General features: G+C 36.1%; 1 protein-coding gene across 3 annotated transcripts in view; it reads left to right on the top strand.

Annotated features, from left to right (window-relative positions):
• Nucleotides 1-27,022, top strand: part of CPEB2 (cytoplasmic polyadenylation element binding protein 2) — a 51,398-nt gene that overhangs the window by 22,034 nt on the left and 2,342 nt on the right. Inside the window, exons 4-11 of one of the 3 annotated variants that reach the window (XM_077177697.1) lie at nucleotides 686-736; nucleotides 7,271-7,294; nucleotides 10,821-10,967; nucleotides 12,557-12,646; nucleotides 18,323-18,441; nucleotides 18,734-18,848; nucleotides 20,660-20,841; nucleotides 25,402-27,022. The exon at nucleotides 25,402-27,022 is cut by the window's right edge and continues 2,342 nt beyond it. In XM_077177697.1, coding sequence (XP_077033812.1) covers nucleotides 686-736; nucleotides 7,271-7,294; nucleotides 10,821-10,967; nucleotides 12,557-12,646; nucleotides 18,323-18,441; nucleotides 18,734-18,848; nucleotides 20,660-20,841; nucleotides 25,402-25,629 — 956 coding nt within the window. In that variant the 3' untranslated portion in view covers nucleotides 25,630-27,022. Of the gene's footprint in view, nucleotides 1-685; nucleotides 737-7,270; nucleotides 7,295-10,796; nucleotides 10,968-12,556; nucleotides 12,647-18,322; nucleotides 18,442-18,733; nucleotides 18,849-20,659; nucleotides 20,842-25,401 lie in introns of all 3 variants that reach the window. The other 2 variants (XM_054632793.2, XM_054632794.2) reach the window with 2 other exon arrangements.

Below are 27,022 nucleotides of genomic sequence, written 5' to 3'. Positions count from 1 at the left end.
AACCATTCATTTAAGTACTGAAGTATAAGGTGCCACTGGTGTAGTAAAATGCAATTCTTGAAAAATTGTAATGTCAAGATATAAGGTTTACATGTAATTTTTATTCTAAAATGCTGAAAATTTTATCTATAATAGTCTTTAATTTTGTTGAATCTGTATATAAGCAACTGCTCTAATGTTGCTAGACTTGCTGAAAAATACTACATACCAGGGTTATATGAAATACACCAAGATGCAGTCATAAATCAGTTAATAAAATTTGCATGCCTTATTTCTTACTAACATGATTTTTCTTAAATTGCTTCAGTAGAGAAGCATTAAGTTGTAGAAATGCCACTCTGTTAAGCAAAGTGCATAGTGCAGTTATTCACAGTCACTGTGAAAGAGGAGACTAAAGCAGTCAGCACTATTTCTGGGTGTCATGAAACAAAAAGTGGCTTTATCCTATTGGAGCTGATCCCAAAGTACACTGCAGATCTTATGACCAGAGAATTAAGGTTAAGAAGTCTGTTCTTGTCAGCTTTAACTTGGGTCAAGGGTATTGTTGGTTAATGTGCTTGGAGTTAAATATTAGCTCTTTATTTCCCTTAGGCAAATTCTAAGCAGTGATTTTTCATTATTTTTTTAGCATAATAACTAAAACCTCTGCATTTGTTTTGTTCTTTGGTTTTTGTTTTCTTTTAAGGTCGCTTGAGTTATCCACATCCGGGGACTGACAATCTTCTGATGTTAAATGGTAAGTTCTAATCTTATAACAGTTTCTAATTATCTCTAGTTTAGCTTAAATCTGACTTGTTGGTATAAAATTATACTGTGCTATTCTGTTACTGAATTACTTGCCTCTGGTCTTCAACACTGATGGGACTGTTGCCATTTCTTGGAGTTGAATGGCAAGAGCTAATCTTGCAACAGGCTTTCATTATATCTAGCTTATTGGAAATCTGAAATGCTCATAATGATGCACTATTCTGTTTTGTTCTCAAGCAATCCAGGGGTATGTTTTCCAAAGAGCTGTAGGAAATCTATTATACTGAAACAGGAATTAGAAAACTAAGAAGACCAGAAACACATGTTTTTCTATATTGGGTAAATAAAGAGTGAACTAGACACTTAGCATTACACTCATGTGAAATAACATTTTATTTTTGCTGCGGTTTTTGAAAGTGGCTTTTGTCAAGCACGTGTCTACCCATGAAATATGCTGAAGTTAGAGTTCATGTTCATGTTCCTCTCCCAGTAGGTCAGACTTCATGAACATCTGCTACTCAGTGAAGGCATGAACTTTAGCCTTTGTTCAAGGCTAAAGAAGGAAGCACAGCTTGGTAATCCATCTAAGTCAATAATAAATCAGGGGTTTTGCACACAAGTGTTTTCTGCATTGGGAAAAATTAGAGCTGTAGTGCCACAGCTTCTCTAGATTAGAAGACATGGAAGCTGATGTACACAAAGTACACACTTTTGTCATTCACTTGATGAGTCTAAGTGTTAACAGTAAAGATCTCTTAATTAAAAAATATGGCCAGAACACATTGGTTGCTGTTTGAAATTATATGGAGGGTTGTTTTTTTTTTTGTTAGGTTTTGGTATTTTTTTTAAGTTGCCTTACCCATTCTGCATAGTCATTTACACTTGTGCTAATGGATAAAAAACGCAAGCAAATATCTATTTTCCCTGCATAACACTGAGCAAATGTTTAAAATTGTTTAAAAATTTGGGGAAACTAAGATTAACCTTTGTGCCCAGTAAAGGAAAATACTGCACAATGGCCATTTGAAGAAGAAGATCCTTTGGTATTGAATAGGTAACTTTAAGATAATGGAGTGTCTTGAAAAGAAAAAACAGGTACTTAACTATAGAAATAAAATCAGTGTTTAGCCAACACTGTATTGATTCCTCTACACTGAATATCAATGTGCTTGATGTCACAACATTTTACTTTCTATATTTAACTGCAGCTTTAAGACCTGTTCTGCAAATCGGTTTGTTCAGGTGGTATATGTGCAATTGGCATTATCTGCTGCTGTACAAGGAAGTGTTAGATGGGAAGGTATGAAGAGAAACTGAAGTATTTCAGTGAGGTGGCTGTAAGAGATTAATACTTTAATTTGTTTAATTTTACTTAGACTGGTGAACTTCTCTTTTTAGAGTTTTGCATGCTAAAAAAGCACATGGGAACTATTGTTACTCTATGGAATATCTAGGAAAGGAGGGGTTTTTTTGTTATCATGAGCACTGGAGAAATACAGTGGTACCAGTCTATCCTAAAATCTTACCACAAAGCTAGAACATGCACTGAAAAATATCTTGCTTTTAATGCTTGTGTGGTTTCTCTTGTAGTTAGAGAGGTAGCACTTTGTGTGACTGCTGTCCTCTTTAAAAGCTGCAATATTATTTTCAGCCTTCAGTAAGTGAGATAAAAATAACAGTTTAAGTACCTAAAAGGTGCTGCAACACATAATTTTTTAAATTATACCCTTTAGAATTGAGTTCAGAGCCGTGTTGTGTCTCTACCACATAGCTGGAGTCTGATGTAGCCGTTGGCGCAGGCCAGGGCAGTCAGGAATGCTCTTCAGAGCCCCTGCAGGTTGGCATGTCTTAACTGCAGCTTCTTGCAGCTCAGGAACAGAAGCTCTGGAAACAGCTTTTGGGGAGCTCCAGCTGCTCAGACTCTGTGCAACCTTTCTTTCTTAGCAAGAATTGAGGGACTTCCTCCAAATGTGCAACAAGGACAATTATGGTTTGAACACCTGTTGATGAACTTGTAAACTTCAATTTCCTTCTCCACTTAAGTGTGTGCAAGCCAACATTTCCCTCTGTCCCTGTAACTGGTGCCTTGGGGGGAGATTTGGGAAAAGAAGAGTTGGTAATTCAAAGACTCCACATTTGTCCCTTAATTTCTCAGTAAGTACTGTAGTAGCTATAGGGAGGAGCAGGAAGACCAGACCTTCATGAAAGCAAATCACAAATATGTTTAAACACCCTCTGCCTGTTTATGCGGGCACTAATACTTAACACTGACCCTCTCTGGATTTTAGTGAGATTATTTTTGTGCACTGGTATCTCTGGATTCCAGAAAGGTTCTAACATGACCCAGGCTGGAATTTTGCAGCCCTTTTACGGCTAAGCACTTCTAGATAAAACTTTTTTGATGGTAGTTTTTCCTCTTTGTAAATGATAGATTTTTTCCATCTCATTTAAAATGTACTTACTGAACTGTACCTAATATTAATATTTACAGTTTTCATTATTTAAATTAATGAAATGAACTAAAGGAAACCTGATTTATGTGTTTTAATAAATTATGTATAATTATGTATCTGTTTCAGCTTAAGCTGTAAAAAAAATAATGCATTTTTAATGACTGTTATCTCTCAAAAGTCAAAAAAAAAAGATACTTGGGAATGGGTATACCTGACTGCAGCTTTCTCAGCTTAGAGAGAACATTTTTGAAGCAAGTAATAATGCAAGAGTCAAGTTTATTGGGATGTAGGGTGTTTTTCCCCATTATGGGGTTCCCCCCACTTTCTCTTGTTTTAAAGCATTGAAGTTTTTCTGTTGCTGTTGAAATATAATTCCCCATTTCATTCATTTAGCAAGGGTGTATTAGACTTCTTACAGATACTATAGCTGGTTGTGCTTCTAAAGAAAGCACTTCAATCAGAAATTACTGAATTACTTCCATCAGAAATTACTAAACTTCCTATACAGGAATTGCTAAATGAACTTCTGTAGTCTTATAGGCGTGCCAGCTTGAATGGTCATAATGATGTCTTTCAGCCTTAAAATCTATGAAGGTGTTATTTCTAAAGAAATTTAAATGGAATTTGGACACCCAAATCCAATAGAATGAAATGGGAATTAGGCATCTACCTCCTTTAGTCTAGACTCTTGGGAAATTGTTGCTGTAACTGTTTATGGATTTCTTTAAATTACAGTTATTAATGAAAAAGGCTTCATCATGTCTCTGTCACCATTTGATCGTTATGTTGCAATGTTAGTGACAAATCATATTTTATCTTTGTAGGAAGTTTGCCTGATAGTTTTTCCTGATACACAACATAGTGTTTTTAATTCAGCTTCATCATTCAGCTGAGTTCTTGCAATATGTGTATATTTGATCTCCGGTTGTGTATCTGAAATATGTGTCTGAATAAAATGAAACCATACATTTGGTATCTTGGCGGTAGCATTGCTCACATAATGTACAATTCTATTGTCTTGAGGTTAGATAAACATGCACAGCAAATGTATTTACTTATGTTTTAAATCTGTGACCTGATTTATGTTGCAGAAAGGGAGATTTTAATTTTTCTGATGGGTGTAAGCTGTATTAGCATGCAACTTCAGGGATATAAAAAAGAAGGTTTTAGCTAAAATCTTTGTTGTATATGCAGCACTCTTAATTTTGGAAGGTTCCAGTATTACTGGATTTAATTTTATTGGGCATCATTATACTTCTTGTATGTGTTGCCTAATTGATATTTTCTATAATGAAAGTGTCTTTCATGCCTTCTCACTCATTTGAAATCTTTCCAAGTTACTGGCTAATTAAAATATCCAGCTTTATAAAATAAAAGGCAAATTTCTGTATGACTTGGTATTTGGACAAGTTAGGGAAAACAGTTTAATCTCTCCTTTTTTGTTGCTGTAAATCAATTATTTGCCTGCAGTGTCTGGCCTTTTGGAAAAGAGCTGTCTTCCCTGCAATTATTTATGTATAAACATGTGCACTGATTATGTGTATGTTAAATACATCTGTATAGTCTTGATGTATAGGTAAACCTGTAATTAACTATATTTATACAGCTGCCATGCCCTGTAAGCATGCCTGCTCTGTAAGGTGTAAAACATTATATGCGTATTATTTTAATAAATACAGAAAATCTGCATTTTTCTAGATGCAAAGTAGCACTATACCCCTGCCCACACTATTTGCACTCTAAATGAGCAAGACATGAATTTTTAGGGAGGAAAGTTTGCCATACAAGTAAAGTAAATGATGTGACAACATCAGGTACAGTTTTTCTCCCATTTTCCCTGATTTCGTTGTTTTGCTGAAGCAAGAAATACACAGATAACTTTGGTACATTGTTGCAATTTCTGTATATATATATATATACAACACTGCACCATCTACTGTTTTAACTACATTGGGGTTTTTTTTAACATTTTAGTAACTCTTTTTTGTTTTTCCTTAAAATTACTGTTTCCTTTTCTTGAATGCACAAAGAAAAAACTTCAGTCGTTCTGTAACAAAATATTTCTCTGCATATCAACTTGTCTTAACTATGACAATGTAAGAAAATAGCTGAGCTGGTTTGGTGGGCTGAAGGGGGTGGAAGAAAAGAAAAGCAGTATCCTGACACTTGTGCCAAAAGATGAATATTAATATGCATCACTGTATTATCCTTTGAGAGAGAACACGGCACTGCAGACATTGCTGTGGATGGGCTGCACTTGAATTTTCCCTGCTTACTCTAGTTTTATTTGTGGATGGAATTTATTTTTTTTAAAAAAGCACGTGGGGGCTAGGCGAGGGCTTAGTGACGCTGCTGCTAATGCTCCGTGGGAGTCACTTTGGCCAGGAGTCAGAGAAGATTTGTACAGGCTGCAGCACTGCCACAGAACTGCGTCTTCTGAGGGCCTGGCTTCAGGGAGAAAACATGTCTGAAGCTCAGCATCAGAATCCCCAGCACCTAGTGAGAGAGCTGATCATGCAGAAGAATACACAGCTTTGTGGATTCTGTTTTGATGTTGGAAATATGAATTAAAATGTTTATACTTGATTAGGTACCCAGGTCTCTTTCAGAGAGTGGGGTTTTTTTCTGTTTTGGCTTTCCAGTAGAAATTTTAAGGATATGTAAACCTTGAAGCAAAAACTATTCTCTTCAATAATAATTTCAGGTGAGAGAGAATAAATCTGAAATCAAGTTCAGTACAAATTGGATAGAAGTATCATGACTGTTGTGTAAAAATAACTTTTCTAAGGGAGCAAAAACAAGAAAGATTTTTTTCAAACTTCCTTAAGCAATCCACTGAATTTCTAGTTGGAAGGGATCAAGATAACAAAAGGAAAAAATACTATATCTAATAAAATTTTTGAAAACCCCTAATCAAATAGGAGGTACCAGTATATAAGTATTGCATAATATGAGAATGGAACAATGAATGACATTTATGAATCAGTGATTTTGAGTCAATATGTATTTCAGTGGCCCAGAACAACAGTTGCTTTTAGGAGAAGTGTATGTATAGAGGCCTCGTAAAATAAAAACAATAATGCCAAGACACAGCTGTCTGTTCCTAAATGTTGCTATGATCTTATGGTTAATAGTAACATCTATTTGGATACTTAATGCCACCGTGTAATGATTAAAGTAATTTTTCTCAGATAGTGAGTCTGTTAAACAGGAATAGAAAATACTCTGTGGAAATGTAACTAAGAAATTGCACAAAGCTTAATAGTTTCTGTATTAGTAATCTGTCTATTTTTAGTTTTTTAGCCTTCAGGCAGAGAAGCAATCACTATGGTCTGCTGAACTGTAGCTGCAAGCATGATCTCTTTAAGAATCTTGCAAAACTCAAAAGTTAGGAAAATCTTGGATTTACTTGCAGTCTATGCGAAATTGTTGCTTTGCCTTTGTGCAGTGTTTTTGATACAATGCTATTTCTTGTGACTTGTGCCCTGATTTTGTTTGCTAGTACAAGGCATCTTTTGTTTCAAACAAAACCTTGAGGTTAATTTTCTGCTAGGTCTTTTCATGAAAAAGGAAGGTCATGGCTTACAGCATTTGCATTGTCACTGCAAAGGACTGTACAAACTGTTCCATGTGGACCAGGATGTGTCTGTGATTAATTTAACACTTGCTACATGCTTTTCACAGAAGTATTTTCCTTTTTACAGTTTCAATACCATATGTATGTTATTTAGGCACTTGTGAAAGATACAAATCACATTTTCAGGATGAATTGCGAAGTTCCCATAATTAATATGTCCATAATTAACATGAAGTGAAGATCAAGTTTAAAGACGTTGAAATATATGAAAGAATTTTACTTACAGCTGGTGTTAACATCAATTTAGTAGTAAAATAGTATGATATTTATGTGAAATTTTAATGCATTCTCATCTACAATTATCAGTACCAAGTACAGATGCAGATTTTTACTTACTACTTACCCACATGGTTCTTTGTATCTTAAATATTTTAGTGTGTGGGCATGATACAGTTATTTGACATTTTACAATTTGTCCTTTGTTTGCATGCAGCGAGGAGTTATGGGCGAAGACGAGGTAATTCACTTCTGTTTGTTACAGTTCAATTAATTCTGATCTGTTACTGATCATTATGATTAATTAATCCAGATTATTGATTGTAATTGCTTATCTGCATGTTATCTTAGTTTGGGGAGGATGGAGGGTATGAGGGAAGGAGGAGTACAGTCTGGATTGTTATGATCTTAGAGTCTGAATTGAAAATCCTTTAATCAGTTAAAAACTGCAGTTCTAATTATGGTTTCGTTCATGCTAATGGCTACTGCTTGCAGTCATTACGCCCTTTAAAAGTATACAGTTTGCTAGTTGTCCTTCTAACTCCTTTTGCTTCTGTAGAAGCAATAGTGTGCAGAGTAAAAACAAAAAGCCTTTCTAAACTTAGCAAGAAATCTAGTAGACTGCTCTTAGAAGTAGTAAACACATTTTCATAGTATAAGCCAATATGTACACACTAACCTTGAAAAGCTCTACTGTTTTAACTGTGCTAGGATGTGATGTGAAGTTGTTATAAAGGCCATGTAAAACATGCAAGAACAAAGTACCAAGATCTTTGGTAGCTTCTGGTATTCACCATATACACATCAGTTCATGTGTCTGTCTTGGTCATTGGTTCATAACCTAGTGCTTGGTAGCCATAATCTGGAGAGGGATGATGTTGTAGATCATGGTCAGTGGATGTAACAGTTAGTACAATCATTCTGACAATTCCTGCCAGATTCTGCTTAATTTTTTACTGTTAAAAAACAAAAATAAGTGTTTAGAAGGGCTAATCCTTTTTATTCATAGTCATCAAGAGAAATGTGAAAGCCTGTTGAAATGGAAAAGCAAATTACGTTTTTGCTTTCTTTATCTGAGAGACCTTTAGAAGTGAAGAGGATGGAGAAGAAAGTAATAGGAGTCATGTAGACCATATTACTCTGAAAGTGTTTATCTATTGTCCTTCATGTCAGCTTAGCTCTCACAGGAGCTCCAGTGCTTTTGGCAAACTTTTATCCACATTAAAGTTAAACTGAGCTCTCTGGTATCACTTCAGAACATGTTCTGCTGGTTTTATTTGTAAAGAACAATTCTCATTGTTCTTAGATTTTAACATGGGTCTGTGGGTACAAATAAGTTATTCTGAGGGTTATTCTAAGACCATTTTCCCCGTTATATGCTTGTCTATATTGTAAGTTTTATTGTCTAAGAAGCACTTCTTATAAACCAAGCTAAATTACAATAATTTTAGATTTAGGATATTGAGAATAACTCTCCTCTATTAGTGGAATGTCTTAAAATTTCCACTTTCAGTTACCTGCAGGTTCCTGCAATATGAGTCTTATTTCTTCCATCATGCACTTCTTCCTGTCACTGTCATTGTGGTAACAGCTCGATCTTCTCCATCAGTCACTTTAGTAATTCAGAAATTCATTGCATCCAACTTTCTTGGTTTTGCAACCAAATCTTACCACTTGTTCATATACATCTTAAAGATTTGATCATTCTTACTTGTCTTCATAACTAAAATTCATATCTATAGTATGCAGCTGCTACAGTCATAAATTCAATCTTGCTCCTCTCATGCCTAAATAGTTGGTATACAAGAGGAATCTTCTTGCCTGCTTCATCCAGCTATGTTAGCTATGTGTCTCCATTGCTCGCTCACCTTCCTGTCCCATTGAGGACCAGCTGCATGCTTCCACTTCCTCACTTTCCACAACTCTGCTGATCTGTTGCAGACCTGTCGATTGTGTCCTTACAAGACCAAGCATCTCTTGCTCCCCACTTGTCATTCTCAAACATACCTATCACCAGTTCTAATGGAAAGGAGGAGCCTGCTGTAGCTTTCTGCATTTGCTGTACTCCTCTTCATTGGATGTCTGCTGAAGACACAGATATGCCACCATAAAAATGATGTAGTTAACATTCTTTGTTGCTTGATACAGTGCTGCAGTCATGCTTTTAATTTTGTGCTCCTCATGATACTTTATGATATTTGGTTGTTTTGTATCATCCTGTTTTATATTGTCCTTTCATTCAGTTTTTTTTGTTGAGGTACCACATCAGTGTCAATAGGCATTACTGTAACATAAGTTGTTGGTCACAATATTTGCTGGTTTTTCACCCTTGTCTTTTAAACACCCGGTTCTGAGGTGGTCTTCTGGAAATTAAGGGCTTTCATACTCACCCCCAGCTGGTCAGCATTGGATCTGCTGATATTCCTAGCGGGCTTTACTGCTAATGTTCTCCTGAGCTGGAGAATTAAAGACTGCAGTATTGCTCACAGCCAAGATACTGCAGACTCAGCTGTCAAGGACCTACTGGTCCTGACTATGGGTTTTCAGTGGGTGAATCTGGAATAAGTTGTTTGTTTAAAATTAAAAACTAGCTGGCTTCCCAAAAGTGTGCTAGGTTGTTTTTTGATTTGGCTTTCTTGCTTCTTTTGGGGAAGCAGTTGATTTAATTAATGATTATTTTTTAAATAAATGGCAAACAGGGAAAATAGCATTTCAGAAGAAATAGTGATGTGGATCATTTGCTTTGCTTCACAAAGTCTTTCTTTTGGGGCTTTTTGCAATTAAAAGACTGAGTTCTGAATTTGAAGCTATCATTAATCTTCATGTTGCTGACTAAAGCAATAAAAGATTGAATATGCGAAGATAAATATCTTGGCCTTCTGAATTTTTTTTGTTCAGAGTTCTACAAAATTTGTAAATATGAAATGGGGAAGAAATATGTGGGACAGAATTACCATATTTTCACTTCCCTCTGCGCTCCAAGTGTCTCTTTGGGTCAGATTGCATTTGCAAAGCCATCCTGTGAACTTCTCAGATTTTACACTTGCTTTTCAGGGTAACAGTAAACTCGCTGGAGTTTACTACATGTTAGGAACTGCCACAAGGCTTCCCTCCCAAACTGTAGTAAATTGAGAGTGAGAAGAATAAATCAGCATTGTGACTCACTTTTCAAGTGTTACATTTTACACATTTACTAAAATTCTCTTTTGCTTTCTTAGAAATTGAGTATATTCTTATGTTAGCAGTATCCAATACCTTTAGAAATACATGTTTGAAACTTGTGATAGTGATGTTTCTGTTTCCCTATTCAATTAAAATTTAAAGAGTTTAGACACAGTGTACTTATTCAGGTGGAGGAAATTATCAGTTTAACTTGAAGCTAAACCAAAGACAGACTAACAAAGCTCACTTAAGCAATTTGTAATATTTTCTTTTCATAAATAAGACCCTTAAATTAAAACAAAATTACCACTTATCTACTGGATGCAGCAGAGCAACTACCATATAATGTAATATGAAGTATGCACTTAGAGTGATGTCAGCTTGCAATCTTGAAATTCCATTTTGAAGTTTAACACATTTTTTCATTCTCCTAATTTTTCTTTAAACTAATATCAACTTTTCTAATATCTTGGTGTTTTCATTTTGACTCTCCAGACTGCTATTCCCCATTCCCTAAAATTACAAAACCACGTACTGCCACAAAATTATTTTAATGTACATTATTATCTTTTCTTTTTAAGGCCGTTCTTCCCTCTTCCCAATAGATGATGGCTTGCTGGATGATGGTCACAGTGATCAAGTTGGAGTCCTGAATTCCCCCACCTGCTATTCAGCTCATCAGAACGGAGAACGAATCGAGCGTTTCTCTCGGAAAGTGTTCGTTGGAGGGCTTCCACCAGATATTGATGAAGGTGAGCTGCCTGAGCACCAAGCAGCCTATGTTGGGAGGGAGGAACAAAAACAGGTCATGAAAAACCTGACTCGAGTAGTAAAAATAAGCCACTCAGCAAAATAATGTTGTGCAAAAGGCTGTAACTATATGTTCTTTATGTAAGTTGATGGGTGTGTTGAGCTTAATATCATCTTTTTTGGTTTTGGGATGTTGCAGTTGTTTCTGATTCTGCACTTGCAGATTAGAGTTCCATGTAATGCCTGGAGTGTGTGCTCTTGCTTATCTTGCATATTCCTTTCAAATACATCTTAGCCCTCCTCTATCTGTGCCTGCTTTATTCTGTAGTCCTGGGAAATTTCCATTTGTAAATGAATTTCATATTCTATTTTACTATTTCCTGAAGATCTCAGCAGTGATATAGAAAGGTTGTTATTCCTGATGAGAAATAGAAACTTAGGCAGAGCAAGGTCAAGTGGCAGAGCGCTCTTGATGTGTTGAACAGAGACTCTACTACAGAAACTCGGGTTGTTAGCCAGCTGAAATTGCTTTGTACACCAGTGGTGATTTGAAGTAATTGTGCTGTTTAATATGAGGTTTCTCCTGTGCAGATAAATTTAAATTGCATGTTAACTTTCTAATATAAATGGAAGTCCTGTTAGGAGGTTCATGGTAATCCTAGAATAACATACAAACCAAATAAGCTGACTGTGTTTAATTAACTTTCAGACATGGAAAGACCAGATTTTGGTTCCATTTTCATTGAGATGCTCTCCTATAATTTACTAAGGGATTTATTTTGATATGCTTCAGCACACAGTTGCCTATAATACTAATGCTAAACAAAACCACATGGAAATACATTTTATTTCCTCTCCTCCCTGTTTATATGATGATGGTAGGATATGACTGAAAGAAATTGATCATACCTGTGTTTGAGTTGCTGCTTTTCTATAGTTCAGAGTATTTTTAACCCATGGCCAAGGCTTTTCCAGTCACTGACATGTAGGTGTGGCTGGGATAGAAAGAACTCAGAAAGCTGTGCAAGGGGCATAGTAGATCTTGCAGGAAGGCTATTCATGGTTGTTGGAAGCACCTCTAAATAGTTTTAAATTTCTGTCTCTGATACATGCATAGTGTCTGCTATAGAGCAGATATCCTGTATATATTTCCTATATATAGGAAACAACTAGCATGTTAATAGTGGTGTTACTTGGTATATAAATATCTACTTACAAAGCTCTGAACTGTACATCACTAAACAGTAAATTTATTTGATTTCATTCAAATCAGATTCTGATTTGAATTTAGGGAAGTACCACACAAGTTTTCATGTATGGTTTTAGTTGCACATATACTTCTGAAATGCTGCTATTTTTAAGCAATAAAAAACAAATGTAAGATTAAAATCACCAAAAATATGTTGTATAAATATGAACACTCTGGAAGATGCATCTATTTAAGTCTTTTGTTCATGAAAATTGTACATTTTGTTTTGTTTTTCTTCCCATGAAATGCCAACTTTGCTAGAAGCAAAGGTCTTTGCTTGATAGTATTTTTCATTGAGTTATGTAAATTTCCTTTAATTGCAACTATTTTACATGTTTTTAGATGAAATTACTGCCAGCTTCAGACGATTTGGGCCCTTGGTAGTAGACTGGCCTCACAAAGCAGAGAGCAAGTCCTATTTTCCACCAAAAGGTAAGAGAGTTACAAGGTTTTGACTTGTTACTGAGTGCAAATCTTGCTCTGGGAAACTGTCTCATCTTTTTCCAAAGGGTATAATGTAGAGTCCCTGTGAACACTTAAATCTGTTGGTTCAGTACAGGTCCAGGTGTGCTTCCCTTACATACTGAGTCTAAAACCTGTTATTTTGTTACTGAGCTTGATCAGGTCAACGCTCTGTAGTTGTATGCATCACTGATCATCACTTCTGTATTTATATTTCTGTCTAGTTTCCAAAACTGAAATTTGATCAAAATTTTTAAGACAAAATCTTAGATAAATATTTTCCTAGGAGGTTAAAGGCAGGATGTAGGATAATGCATTTTCTTATATGGTCAAGATAATCAAATATGCATCTTTCACTTTTAGGATGTGAACTTCCTGTTGAAGCTCTAATCTTTTTGTTAAATTGTTAAATATTGATGTTTTTTCTTTTAAACTGGAAAAGCTCGCTTTTAAACTATTAAACTATTTCTAGTGTTACTGTTAGATTAGATTTTTTACTATTACTTACAAAGTGTTGGAAAAACCATTCTGTAGATCAAGTATATCTCTGTATATGTAAAGTAATGTATTGTTACATATAAAATAAATGCAGAACTGTGATCCAGACATGAAAGCAATGCAGAAATTATTGATTTTGTAGAGAATGCAGCAATTCATTCCTTCTGTGGAAGTGACAAATGTAGGTATAGTTCTTTTGTAAACTGATTCTTTCTGTGCATCTGTGCTGGGGAAAAGACAGGATTATTATCCCCGATGGGCCCTCTAAAGAGTGGGAAATGGAATTGAAAGCATTTGAATAGCATTTATGAATGCTACATGGAAATTCTAAGACAAACAAAGAGACTTTGGCTTTTTTGATTGTCAGCCCAGCCCACAAAGCTACTGTCAAGTTAAATTTGATTATCTTAGACTGCATCTCTCTTCATAAATTACCAAGAGAAATTCCCTAGGAACTCTTTGAAGAAGATACATCTCACAGAGTCTGTGATGAATATATGGAAAACAGAAGATGTAATATATTCTACCTGAAAGGAATGGATTCTGGCATTCGTTTCCAAGGAGATAGTCCTATCTCAGCATCTGAACATCTTAAGGATGTATTTTCAGACTTCCTTATTTGATAAAGCTTTTTCATATAGTTGGGTTGTTTATAATTACTGTGGTAAGAAAAAAAACTAAACTGTGTTGTAAGTAGAGCTTCTTAAAGGCAGAGAATACGAGTAGAAGAACCTCAGTGTATTGATCTAATTAATTCAGGAAACATTTGCAACCTAAATGCTAAGTTGATTTCCCATGGTTAACTGATGCTTACTTGAAAAATAAAAGCATTTAATGTTCTATCTTAACACTTCAGCTGAACTTTTAGCTTGCTGCATTATTCAGTATTTTTTGTATGTAGCCTAACACATTTAAAATACAGTGTCAATTTCTCTTTGTAAATACTCTGGAAACATACAACTGCTGAGTGTTACTGTGTACATATCTCTTTTGTTCAAAGCAATACATATGACCCATAATTATTTTGCAGAAGAATTTCATTAAAAATCATCTTTCATTGGTATTACTTGTGTGAACAGACAAGAACCATGTATACACACATTAATAAGATGTCTGAAATGGCTAAGGATAGGCAGAAAAAGCTTTGAGATCAATCAGTAATTGCCAGTTGAGAAATACATACTATATTAGTTCAGGGAATTAATGTTTTTTATTATTTTCAGTCTCCATTTTCTAAATTGTCACTCTCCATGAAATTAATTCAGTGTCTATATTTTTCTTTGTTCAGTTTCGTTAGAGATTTGCTATAGTATTGCCTTCCAAAGACTTCTCAGAATTAGGCCGTTCTGGACTAATTCATGTAAGTCTTCTCTGTGGTGAAGAGATGAAGCCTGTTTTGTTTTGGGTTGCCTTTTTTTGCCTTTTTTTTTTTTTTGTTACTGCTCAGTTTTCCACACTGTGCTTCCTTCCAAGCTCTCTGCTTACAGAAGGTCCTGAGGGAAGGCCAAGTTCATAATAAGTGTTTCCTTGCTGAAAGAAATTCAGAAAATGTCTTGATCCATCAAGGCTGGCTGCCTCCTGAGAAACACCAACTGCTTGTTCTTAACTAATTACATTTTGTTGGTTCACCACAAAATTAAACCAAAACATAACAGGAATTTTTACAACTTTACACTGATCTTACAAGGAAGCTCTGTTCTGAAAAAAAACCTCAGTTCAGCTCAAAGTACAAAGTCTGTAACAATGATCTGCCAACTGTGATGCAGAATTCCTTCCTTTCTGACTTGCCACTGTTTATCATAACTCATGTTATTACGTAGTTGGCAAATAGACTTATTTGTGAAACAATACACATGTCCAAAGTAACTTGCTGGGTTGAGGACTCCTCCTTCTGATAATGAAGCTCACAAAGAAATGGTGCCATAAAGATATGGAAATTCAAAAAATGCCTTCCAAAATACATCCAGCTGTTTGTGACCTCTGTACTATTTATAGGCTGTCTCAGAGGATAATCTGATTTAAACAGGACAATGTCCCCAGCCTTATTCTAACTGGTTGTTTCTGCTGCCTTGTATGACAACAGTTGTGCAGTAACTTCTTTCTTCAAGGTTCCCATTTGCTAACTCAGAGCTGACTAGCTGAAAAACTCAAGTTGGAAATGTTCTGCTTCTAGTTTCAGAAGCAAAACCCCAGGTCCATACAAGTTCTGTTGAACTTGTTCTGCTACTTTGATCACACTGGATAGGATCAAACTCAGGATTCAGGCAAGTAACTGTAGGTATCTTCATATTTGATTAGTGTCTAAGCTTCCTTTAATCAATATGAATCTGGCCAGTACAGCCAGTGAAGTGTAGAGGACAATTCAGGTCACTGTAACATAAGCACATTGAGCTTGATTCATTTACCCAGACTGAGGGTATCTAAAAGACTAGATACATGGGTATCACAAATATAGTGCAGCACCACATTTTTTCACCTCACATGTGTTTTGGAGTTTATTCTCCATCAAAGATGATTAAAGGAAAACCTGAAAGATGGGTTATGTAGATCCATTGTCTCTATTAACCTGCAGCTTGGACTGATTCTTTCTGATTTAAGTTAAGGTGCAGCAGTCTCTAGGCAAGAATTGCACTGCACTGAGGCCATTTAGTGCCCTCAGACTGTGGAGAGTCTGTCAGGACAGTGGAGGAACCAGCCCCAACCCAAAATACCATTGCAGTCACTGGCATGGCACTACATGGGCAGTGCCATGCTAGCTTGTACTGATTTTATTGACTCCTCCTCTAAGCCATTAATGACAGGAATTAGCTGGAGGTTGATAAAACTTAAAGCTGCTCTCTGATTTCTACACAGAATATGCATAACAAGAAACATGTTTTCTCCCTCTGGTAAACTTTCATATTACTTTGAAATAAATAATTCTTTTCCTTGCTAAGAAAATCATTTAGCATGAATCTAGTCCAGAATGCTTTGATTTTGATTTGTTCTTTAAATAATGAATACCAAAATAATTTTTTTTAAGAATACCTTGAAAAGTTTTAATTTGGTAGAACTCTTCAATCATCTCAGCTTTTCAAACTTACCTGATATGCTTTCTGTTCCAGTGCTCACCAGTCCATCTCTTTAGTAAGCATTGTAAATCATTGAAGGTCTAGAGCTGTGTACTACTCCTTCAGAGGGCAGTAGTACAGCTGAGCTCATGACACAAGCCTTTCTGAGGCTTTGAATTAAGTGGGATAAACCAAGACATGAGTACATGTTTTTTAGATGAGCTTGAGAAGGCAATATTAATGTATGGGTTTTTTATTGCTTTCCTTTCCACGTCAGGAGTAGTAGTATGAAGTGACCCTGAGATTAGCTCAGTTGTTTAGAGCATGGTGCTAATAAAAATCCAGGTTGTGGATTTAGTCCCTATATGGGCTATTCACTTAAGAGATGGACTCAGAGATCTTTGTGTCCCATCCAACTCAGAATATTCTGTGAAATCTATAATAATCTTTATCACTTCTTGAGTTCTTATACTTGAATTTTGTATCTTTTTGCAAGTTGCTGCAGTTAAGCATGTTAATAGCTGCAGACATAGAGGTAGATTATATGGAGGCACTTACCAACCTTGTACATCTGGAACCATATGGCAATACCTTTGAACTGCATTAGGAGGAGAACTGATGAAAACTCAGTATCTGGAGAATCTTTGTATGTCTGGTTCCTTGGACAGTATCATGCGCCATTAACCCTCCCTTTGATTAATCAAGTTTTTGCACTCCCATCATTCTTGTACTGGGCTCTCCATTCAAACTGGAATGTGTGTGTGCTTCTGACCAAGTAAGGACAGTTACATGGCGCTTATCTCACCCATGCCAGTTGGCACATGCCCTGATTCATTGAGTTTAGCATGGGTAATATGTGGATTTTAAATTCTGTGATAAATACTGTAATATATCCCCATTAAAACAGATTTTGAATCTAAATTATTGCTGATTAAACTTAAGGTAAACAGGTCGTCATTAAAAAATTACAGTTCAGCAGTGAAGAATAGACTTTACAAGAAAACGCTTCAGCCCAAGTCCAGAGATTCCTTATGACATATTTGTTATGAAACTAAATAAGATAAAAATAAAAATATAGAATACATAAAATCCTGTCATGTGTCCCATTTATGTAGCTATGATGGGACTGTGGTATCAGGGGCAAGAAATAAGGTACAGCGTTGGAAGGACCAGTATGGACCTTTACAGCTTTTTCTTAAAATCCTGTTCTTGTTCCCACACGTCTAAAATCAGTTGTGCATTGGGTTTTTAAATCTTACATTGTTAATGCACTGATTCTTTAATGGTCTTCAAGATACAGCCTACCACCTTTACCTTGATGACCTGCAGTGTCTGTTTGCAGTAAGAAGTGGCTGGTGGTTAATTAGCTTCTCTCAGAAATACAGCAAGACTTCCAAAAGGCTTGCTAAAGCATCCATGTTCCCTTTTCCCAAGCCCACTCTAGGGCAGCTGCTTCAGCATTTACTTCTCCATCAAAGTCATAAAACAACTTTGTGTGAAAATTCTAAACTTGGTAGTAATCTCAGAAAAAAATGTGAGTTATGGTCGCTTTAAAGTTTGTTTTAGTATACAACTCTAATTATGCTATTGAGGTATTTGTAAAGTAACAAATTCAGTGTTTCTCATATTGTAACTGTGAAAGTAATATATTCTTTGCTTGTCTGACTGTTTGGTTTTATGTAGCATTAAATAAGCATTTTAATTCTTTTTTTTTTGGTAGTGTTTGAAAGGTTTGCTGGGTCACTTACGTAATAAAATACTTTGATCTAATCTCCAGAATAGAGATTAGTCCTTTGTGCCAAGTCGGATTTTCATTGTATAATGTCCATTGCAGGCAATGAATGATGTTTTGCCTAGACTTACAGTGCATGATAGAGCAGACACATTTGCTTTTATTTGGTTATTAATCTCATCTGACAATTACTTTACAGATGGAAGTTCTGTTAATTATGACAATGTAGTACATAGTTAAAGAAAATGACTAATATGAAAGAATTGGTTTGACTTTCTTTTTCTTTTATGTAGAAAAATGAGTGGCAAAGATGATTCTGTAAAATAAAGATAGAAAAGCAATCAATTGGTTTGGGTTCTTTTCCAGGTTACGCATTCCTCCTGTTCCAAGAAGAGAGTTCTGTACAGGCCCTGATTGATGCCTGCATTGAAGAAGATGGAAAGCTCTATCTGTGTGTTTCCAGCCCCACTATCAAGGACAAGCCAGTAAGTACACAGTCAGTGGCCTGCAGGCTATGGCTGCCATCTGTCTAAAGCAGCATTGGAAATTGTGAAGATGAAAACAAACAAAAGTAAACTACTGTTGGCAGAGCTCAACATCTGGAGCACTTGCATTGTTTTAAAATTGTAGTCTTTTGAATTAATAGGATTAAAACAAAGCAACTAGACATGCTACAGTAATGAGGTTATGACTAACAATTTGTATAGGCTGATGAACATATTTCCACATTGTAGTGAAACCTAAAGTAGGATTCTATTTTCTTTCCCAATTTAATAGGTCCAGATCCGTCCCTGGAATCTAAGTGATAGTGACTTTGTGATGGATGGTTCGCAACCACTTGATCCTCGGAAAACAATTTTTGTTGGAGGAGTCCCTAGACCATTAAGAGCTGGTGAGTAGAATCTGTGGCAATTTTTTAAAGGAAGAAAGTATTAGAAATAATTTGTACTATGCATAATTTTTTGTAGCTAGATTTAGATCCATATAGATTGAACAGTCTTGGTAGTTTTGACTGCTATACAATATTCATGTATTCTTGAATTTTTCTACTGTGTAGGTTTGGCCATAAATCACAATTCATCGTTGAGATTTGCTGTAAAGTGTTACCTCTTTATAGCTGTAATGTAAGCTATGTCACAAGAGGCATAAAACTAAGAGTTTGGTTTTAAAATAATGCTATGGAAACATCTCTGTCCTGCTCCATGACTGTGGAGTGGTATTTGTACCTGCTTGTCATTGTGCATTAGCTACTCTTCTGCTGCTGTCAGGTTACACACACAACCAGTGATAGAGTATTTGAACAAGTAGGCATAGAGGAAAAAGGAGGAAATTCAGAGAGCTAGCACTATCTTTTATGGCACAACATTATATGAGATTGCAGGACTCTTTCTAGACTCTTGCCAGAGGTGTGAAGGAAAAAATAAATGTTTCTGTTGCTGTGGAATGGTTGATGTACAGCCTGGATAGTCTGCTTTTTCAGATTGTCTGCAGCAGCCTTTTACAATGTTTTAGGTGGCGTTCTAGAAGTGGGCTGCAGTGGATGTTGGAAGCAGAAGCAAACCATCCAGTGGTTGAAATCCCCTTTATTATTAGAATGGCTTCTGGATTTCATTAGTCTTTCATAGCTAGTAGTGAATTTTATTCTTAGAGAAAGATGAACTTTTAGATGAAAGATGAACTTTTAGATGAAAGATGTAAGAAAACCTAGAAGTAATAGTGCAAATTTGGGTTACAAAGGCTCTTAAATTTTTCTGTCTTGGACCTGCAATACTCAAGCTTTTTTGGTATTTTACTTTTAAGACTCTACTTTTGACTGTAATACAAGCTCTGTAAATGAGTGTAAACACAGTATGTTCCAAGTACAGATTAATTTTTCTTTAAATTCAGTCCAGTGCTCCATATTACTGTGCCGAATGTCTGATAAATTTAATGGATGCACTCTTATGCTCAGCTTGCAAATGCCCTGTATATGTAAAAATTAAAGTTTTATGGCACTGTGAAATAAGAATAATGACTTTACAAAAGCAGTAAAACTTAAGGAGACTCTTCAAACAGCTATTGAACATCAAGGACTGCTGACACCTCTATAAACTAATACAGAGGGTACTAATTCTGAAAAACCAGTGTTTTCCACCCCAGTGAATTGCAACTGAATTCAGTATAATTTGACAGTCAGAGGATTGCCAAGGTACTTGATCTGTAAAATTTGAAATTTTTGGTTCTCTGAACTTCAGTATCTATGGTAAGTGTAGCACTGTAGAGATAATCAAGTTCTGTGTGGCCGATGAGAAAATGCTAACTACATTTTTAAATTCAAGTAGGACGTAGAGCTTTAGGACAGACAGAGAACATGTACCAAGGAATTTGTGGCATGAGGATCTATTTTATACAGCTTACATTCCAGTGCCTGCCCAAAAACTCTTTTGCTGAAATCCTCTGAAGAAAACTACCCTGGAGTTCTAGCTCCATGTTATCAAGAACATACAATTCCATTGTTCCTTGGATTTATGTACCTACAGTGTGAAAGATTTATCTGCTGAGTAATGAACAACTTATTTAATATTATTTCTTTAATATTTTTAAACTTGTTATTACTGTTTCATTGGCTCTTGCAAAATTAATAATTAAAATTAACTTTTCTCATATTTTTAAAGTTTGTAGTGTAAGAATAGTTTGAATAAATGCTGTTTTGTTTCTTAATAGTGGAATTGGCCATGATCATGGACCGTCTCTACGGGGGAGTTTGTTACGCAGGAATTGACACTGACCCTGAGCTGAAATACCCGAAAGGTGCTGGACGTGTTGCTTTTTCCAATCAGCAGAGTTACATTGCTGCCATCAGTGCTCGGTTTGTTCAACTTCAGCATGGCGACATTGATAAACGAGTAAGTTACACAGAAATTTCAAAAAAAGACTTTTGCTCTGTAAAGAAACTTCTTAGAGTGTGGTAGCATTGCATGTGATTTGCTTTCAAGGCAGCTTCTATATTTTTTTTAGCATTCACGTAACTCCACTACTTTCAGGAGTATGACTGAATGCCCCCAGACGAACAACATGTTTCCACAGAGCAGCAGTTTGTTCCTTTGACATATGTTGGACCATATGTTCTTCCCATTCTGGAGTTCCTGGTTTTATTGTGTACAGGCAAAGGGCTTGAAAATCTCTTTCTCTCTCGTGTTCTAATGAAACCAAATACTGTGATAATTCCTCTGTCATTCATAAGAAATTCTTGTGTTCATTGGCTTCAGATTAGCTTGATACTTACAAACTGCCCTTAATATCAGCTGTATTTGTCAGTGCTCAGAAAGTTGGCGAGGCTTAACACCTAAAATACAAAGGGTCTTACTTTTTCTGTTTGAAAGCCGTCTTAGTACTTACCAATGCATATTTCTATTTGCTACAGATGCTTATTCCTAGAAAAAGTAAAACTGACTTATATTAAGAAGACTAGTGAACTTCATCACTCCTAATTAGAAGTATAAGAGTAGCAAAGAAAATTGGCATCTAAATTGTGTCACTAGTTTTAAGGGTCACTAGTTTTGATGTCAAGAGCTGCAGAGATAGTCTGGCATTAATAGGTATTCTTAAAAAAATAAAAAAGCTATGGTCTGATGGGAAGAAGGGTCAAGTAAGTAAAGTAGTTCAAGGTCCAGTCTTCTCTACAGATCAAAGACACAGGAAAAAGAAGGTAGTACAGTTAACAGAAGTCTGCTCTGAGGAGGCAGCATGTGCTTCTCTCCTTTCAAATAGGCAGAGTAATTGAGCTTTATGTATGTGTCTCAAATAGCACTTGCCTCATGAGCTGAAATCCCCAAACATGGACCTTCCCAGAGGATGAGTGGGTGTGGATGTGGGTAGTCATCTAGGCTTCAAATTAGATGTGATGGCTACATTTTGGTCATGGGATTGCTATCCTTGTGACTTGCAGCTATTGTTGACTTATAACTGCACTTTGGATACTTATGTAACAGAAAAAATGGCCTTGGGATTGGGTGAGGGGATATATAAAGCTGTTAATCATCTTGCATTTGAGTATTTGGACAAAATGGGAGTAAGGACCAGAGTCCAGAATTTCCTCTAAATGCTAAATGAGTCATTTAGCTTCAGAATTGAGTATTATTAAGTTTCTTTGAGGAACTGTCTAACGGGCATTTGTCTTTGAAGTCACCTGACTTGAAAATTGAGACATGGAGTTGGTTCCAATCCAAATATGTCTCCCTCAAAAGTGGGAAGCATGCACTTGTACCTTGTAAACCATGGGGAACGTTTATCTTGATCTTCCTCTTCCCATGGGAAGTGTGTCCTTTGCAGTAGAGAGGTGTATGGTAGACTGGCAGTGCCATCTTGCAAGAGAAGACAGGATCCTGACTTTGAGGGCTGCAGTTGCACATCCGTTGTTTTGGTGGTTTTGGTTTTTTTGATAGATCACCAGAGATCTAAAGGGCTCTTTGGGTGCTGAGCAGGCATCTGAAATGGCACTGCTTGCTGTTTGCAGAGAAAAGGATGTAGGTTGTTAATGGGTGATGGAACACTGCAGGCCTCTTGGAGCTTGGGGGAAAAGAAAATCCAAGGCAAAATCTAGCCCAGATGCTAGATCTGAACAGCACAATATGTGACTTACATCCATTCCATTGAAACTTAATTTATAAGAGCAGTACTCGCTGCTTTCTTCAATCACAAGTTACCAAAAAAAACACTATAACGCAAACAAGAACCAAAACAATCCAAACAACCCCTGCCAAGCATAGTCAGAATTTGGAGATAGCTATTCGTGGGTTGGAGATGTTGAGGGGGAAAGGCAGGAAGATCTAGGTTTTCTCTTTAAATATCTGAATTCTTAAAGCCTCTTTTTTGAAATAATTTATGTTCTTTCTTTAGTGTTGCTTTTTTAACACTTGAAAAATTAATCTCCTGACTCAAGCGTTCTCTTAAATTTGTAATTTCCACATTTTTATTACCATCCTCATTTTTTTCTTATTTTAAAAAATGTGTGCTACTCCTCAGGTGTTTCACTGGCAAAATACAGCAGTCCCAAATCTTAACTATTTTAATAAACTTGTCTTTAAGTCCCATGATGGGGCAGGTTTATGAACTTCTTTGTTTACCTGAGAGGAGGGTTAATCTATACTTTTAAATAATCTTTTTTAATTAAACCATAAAGTCGGTCCTTATTTATATAATAACATATATTTATTACCACCCAGTTATTTGCATTACTGAAGAGTCATAGAGAAGAGCATCATTTTAGGGAACATCTTGAATCTTAGCTGAAAGTATGAAAAAGGCTATTTTCAGAAATACTTTTTTTTACCTCTGCAGAGCTTTTACACTAATGCTTTTTCAGGCTCTGAAAATACTCTGTTATCAGTACTACTGCTGATTTATACATGAGCAAGCAGTGAGTATAAATCTATAAACCACTAGTTTGTAAATGAGGAAGACAGTCATACTTTGGGTACTGCCTTCACCTGAGGTGTTTGTGTACGTTGGCCAGGAAGGTGATACATTCTGTATCTCACTGAAATCCTCGAGGCAGAGCCTGTTCTGCCCTTTACCTCAGCATTGCCTTCCATACCCGTTCTATCCAGTTTCTGTAGGTCTGCTGTCCATTCACATTCTTTTCATAACCAGTTTTGTCTGTGTAGAAGTCTTTTTCGATTGCTAAATTTTGCAGTTCACCTGCTTATCCTTCTGAACTTCAGTTCAAAGTATTTATAGCATTTTTTTGCACATACCTTTTCCGACCTGAATTGGAAATCTTAGCGCCACAGTCACTTGACAAACATTGTCTGTGATCTTAACTTCTTCCTTAACTAAGTTCTCTGTAGCTTCTCTCCCCTTCTTTTGATGTGTAGGTATATTTGGTTTGTCTAACAGATGTTTTTCTTCAGCAAAGTACTCCTTATCCTGTTTTATCATGTATGAAAGGTCAGCTCCAAACATTTCTTTGGAGCTTCAACTCCAAACAATTCATTAAAATACTGTTAACTTTCATATGCCAGCAGTCTGCATCCACCTCATGTAATATTTCCATTCCCCAAAGTGTTTCTCTAATATTTTTGAAATCATCTTCGTACTGATCTTGGTGCATTAGTGCACTGAAGCTTGAAATAAATGCTGCTTCATGCTTTCAGTAATTCTGAGCCACGAACACAGTTACTGCATAAGGTACCTGTTTATTGGAAAGTGTGAGTGTAATTGATGATAAGGCAGGTCATTGTGGTGAAATAAGAAGTAGAGCTCATACTGAATATAGATTACTGAATATAGATTAAGACACTTTGACATTTCTAGGATGGCCTCTACTTCTGAAGCTAAGAACATGAAGCCTGTTTGGCTGTAAAACTTCAGGGCAGGGAGCTGGATGTGTAAATTTTTTCCCCTGGAAATACACTGAGAAAAGTATCATTTTAACCTTCTTAGTATTTGAGGCATATTCTGTCTTGAGTATAGAGCATGCAGTCAATGTCTGTATGTGGCAATCTTCAGAAGTATTAGTATCTAAGGATAACAATCTCATGCAGCAGTGAGGAAAATGTGGGATACAACAATACATTCCTTAATGTACTGCGTCAACTCATTTTTTGTTTTATTATGAAGTACTTCTTCCTGTCTGATCGCAGTCTGAAGCAGTACAGTTATGCAAAGACATAATGCATATTTACCACTGGACTCCTGCCACTTTTCCATTCTGGCAGTCAGATGAGTTTGGGAGAGAGAAGCTGTGTAAGACAGGTGTTTGTAGCTGTCTGTAGACTTGCAAAATGGTCTTTAAAAAAATATTTTCAGAATTGTATTGAATGCAAATTCCTGTACAGTTCAAAGCCAAAGAAAGAGAAAGTAATAGATTACCAAAATTGGCAGTGCCAAATTTGACCATATTTTAAAAATAGGGAGTGAGTTTACAGTGAACAGCTCTGCTAAAAGATCTGCATTACAGCCTGCAGTGAGTACTTTTAATTTGCACACAAATGTAGTACATGCAGAGACACTGGTACTTTAAAAAAAAAAAAATCTATGTTAAAGGTAGTCTCATATGTTTAGTTTTATTTTTTTTGCTAAACCATGTAGAATTGTCATGTTGACATCCAGTTAGGAGATCTTTGAGTGATCGTATTTTCTTCTACACTGAAATTCATAATATCATTTGCAAAGAACACTCTCCCAGGGTAAATAAGGGGAAATTCCTGATGTGGCTGTTTACTACATGCACAGAGTACTTCTAAAGGTCTGCCTTGAGGTGTTCTGCAGTATGGATGGGTCTGAAGATGATAAATGATAATGAGTAATAACTGATCAGTTAGATAAAGGTGTTAATACAACTGACTGCAGATTTCAGAGGTTTTTTTGGGCTTCTTTTTTACACCAGAGAAAAATGAATGCCTTCATACAGCTTCAGGTAGAAACAGTTATTAATGGGAATTGTTTCTGTTTGGCTCCAACAGGTGGAGGTAAAGCCATACGTGTTGGATGACCAGATGTGTGACGAGTGCCAGGGTGCGCGGTGCGGTGGGAAGTTTGCTCCTTTCTTTTGTGCCAATGTCACTTGCCTGCAGTATTACTGTGAGTTCTGTTGGGCAAATATCCACTCTCGTGCAGGACGTGAATTCCATAAGCCATTGGTAAAGGAGGGGGCTGACCGCCCACGTCAGATCCACTTCCGCTGGAATTAAACATGGTGAACCAGCATCTACATAAGGAGAGAAGGGTGCATGTGGCTTACTGTGTTTGAAGATACTGACATGCAGAAGAAATAAGTGCATTCTTCTGCTTTTCACCCCAGCTATCAATACATGCATCTTTATCAGCAGCCAAAACACTACAAGCCTCTTGTTTTTCACCAAAACCCTACATCTCAGGCTTACTAATTTTTGTGATATTTTCATGTTAAAATAAAATGTTTTTTTGTATTTTCTCCAAGTTATTTTTATATGTAAAGTTAAAACTAGATATGAGAATGTTTTTGCGTAGGGGCACACAGTCTGCTGCTATATTTAGTGGGTGAAGCGTGCACTTATTTCTAAACATGGGTTTTTAACTTCAAGATCTGCCCCAGTAATTTACCAAAGGTAGCAAAATAGTGAAGATGGAATATGTCTGCTACAAAAGCTTATTTTTATTGTTGTTGCTATTTTCAGTGTATACATAAACTAAAAATTAGGGTTGATTTTTTGCTCTCCATTTTGACTTGCAAGAAATAATACCTCAAGATAATCTGATTTATTAGCTATTTTTAAACATTTTTAATCACAAGCTGTATTAGCTTTGCTGCTATATAGGTGTTATGTGTAATGCCACCTATTAATACGGGATTGAAACGTTTAAGACACACTGCATTACAGATTAAATGCAGGCAGCACAATATGGCCTAAACTGCCATAGTTTTAGAATGTGAAAAATTGCATGTTTACTTACCTGTATACACCATATGCATGCACTAGAACTATTAATTAACAAGAGGTGAGTTATTGCAAATGTTCAAAAAAAGGCTCTCTTGAAACTAGGTAGCATGAGCAAATTTACAAAATTTCTTACAAAAAACAAACTTGCATGCATTATTGTGACTGAAGTAAAAAAATGTCCTACATGTGTACAATATGCAAATTAGTTTTAGACTAGAAAGTGCAGCCATTTTGTGACCTGGTCAGTAGTGGAATTCAATTTTATGCAGACTGGATGTAATATTGTAATCCCTGTGCAATTTTGTGATGTGTGCTTCTACTTAATGTGGCGTGATGTAGTATAGATACAAGTTTGAGTAAAAAGCTAGCATTTAAAAAGTTCTTTTAAGCCCCCTTGATTGTTCATGGTTAAGATTTCCTCTACAAACCAAAGATGGCCAGCACACTGCTAACCAGTCACCAAATGTGAAACCCATGACAAATGCATACAAAAATAGACATATATGAGAATGCATAATGCTTTAGAAATTAAATCCTAAGTAAAGTCAAAATGGAGAAGGTGTAATATACAGACGGCTAGTTGCATAACAAAATAAATTTTACCTTTAAGACAACAGTGAAATTTGGCTTAAAAAAGCCTTGCTTACATGTTTGACCTGTGTGC

The sequence above is a fragment of the Agelaius phoeniceus genome, chromosome 4 (assembly GCF_051311805.1).
Source record: "Agelaius phoeniceus isolate bAgePho1 chromosome 4, bAgePho1.hap1, whole genome shotgun sequence".
In the NCBI taxonomy this organism is placed as follows: Eukaryota; Metazoa; Chordata; class Aves; order Passeriformes; family Icteridae; genus Agelaius; species Agelaius phoeniceus.
The sequence above is the reverse complement of the archived record's forward strand: the minus strand, read 5'-3'. Positions and strand labels throughout refer to the sequence as shown.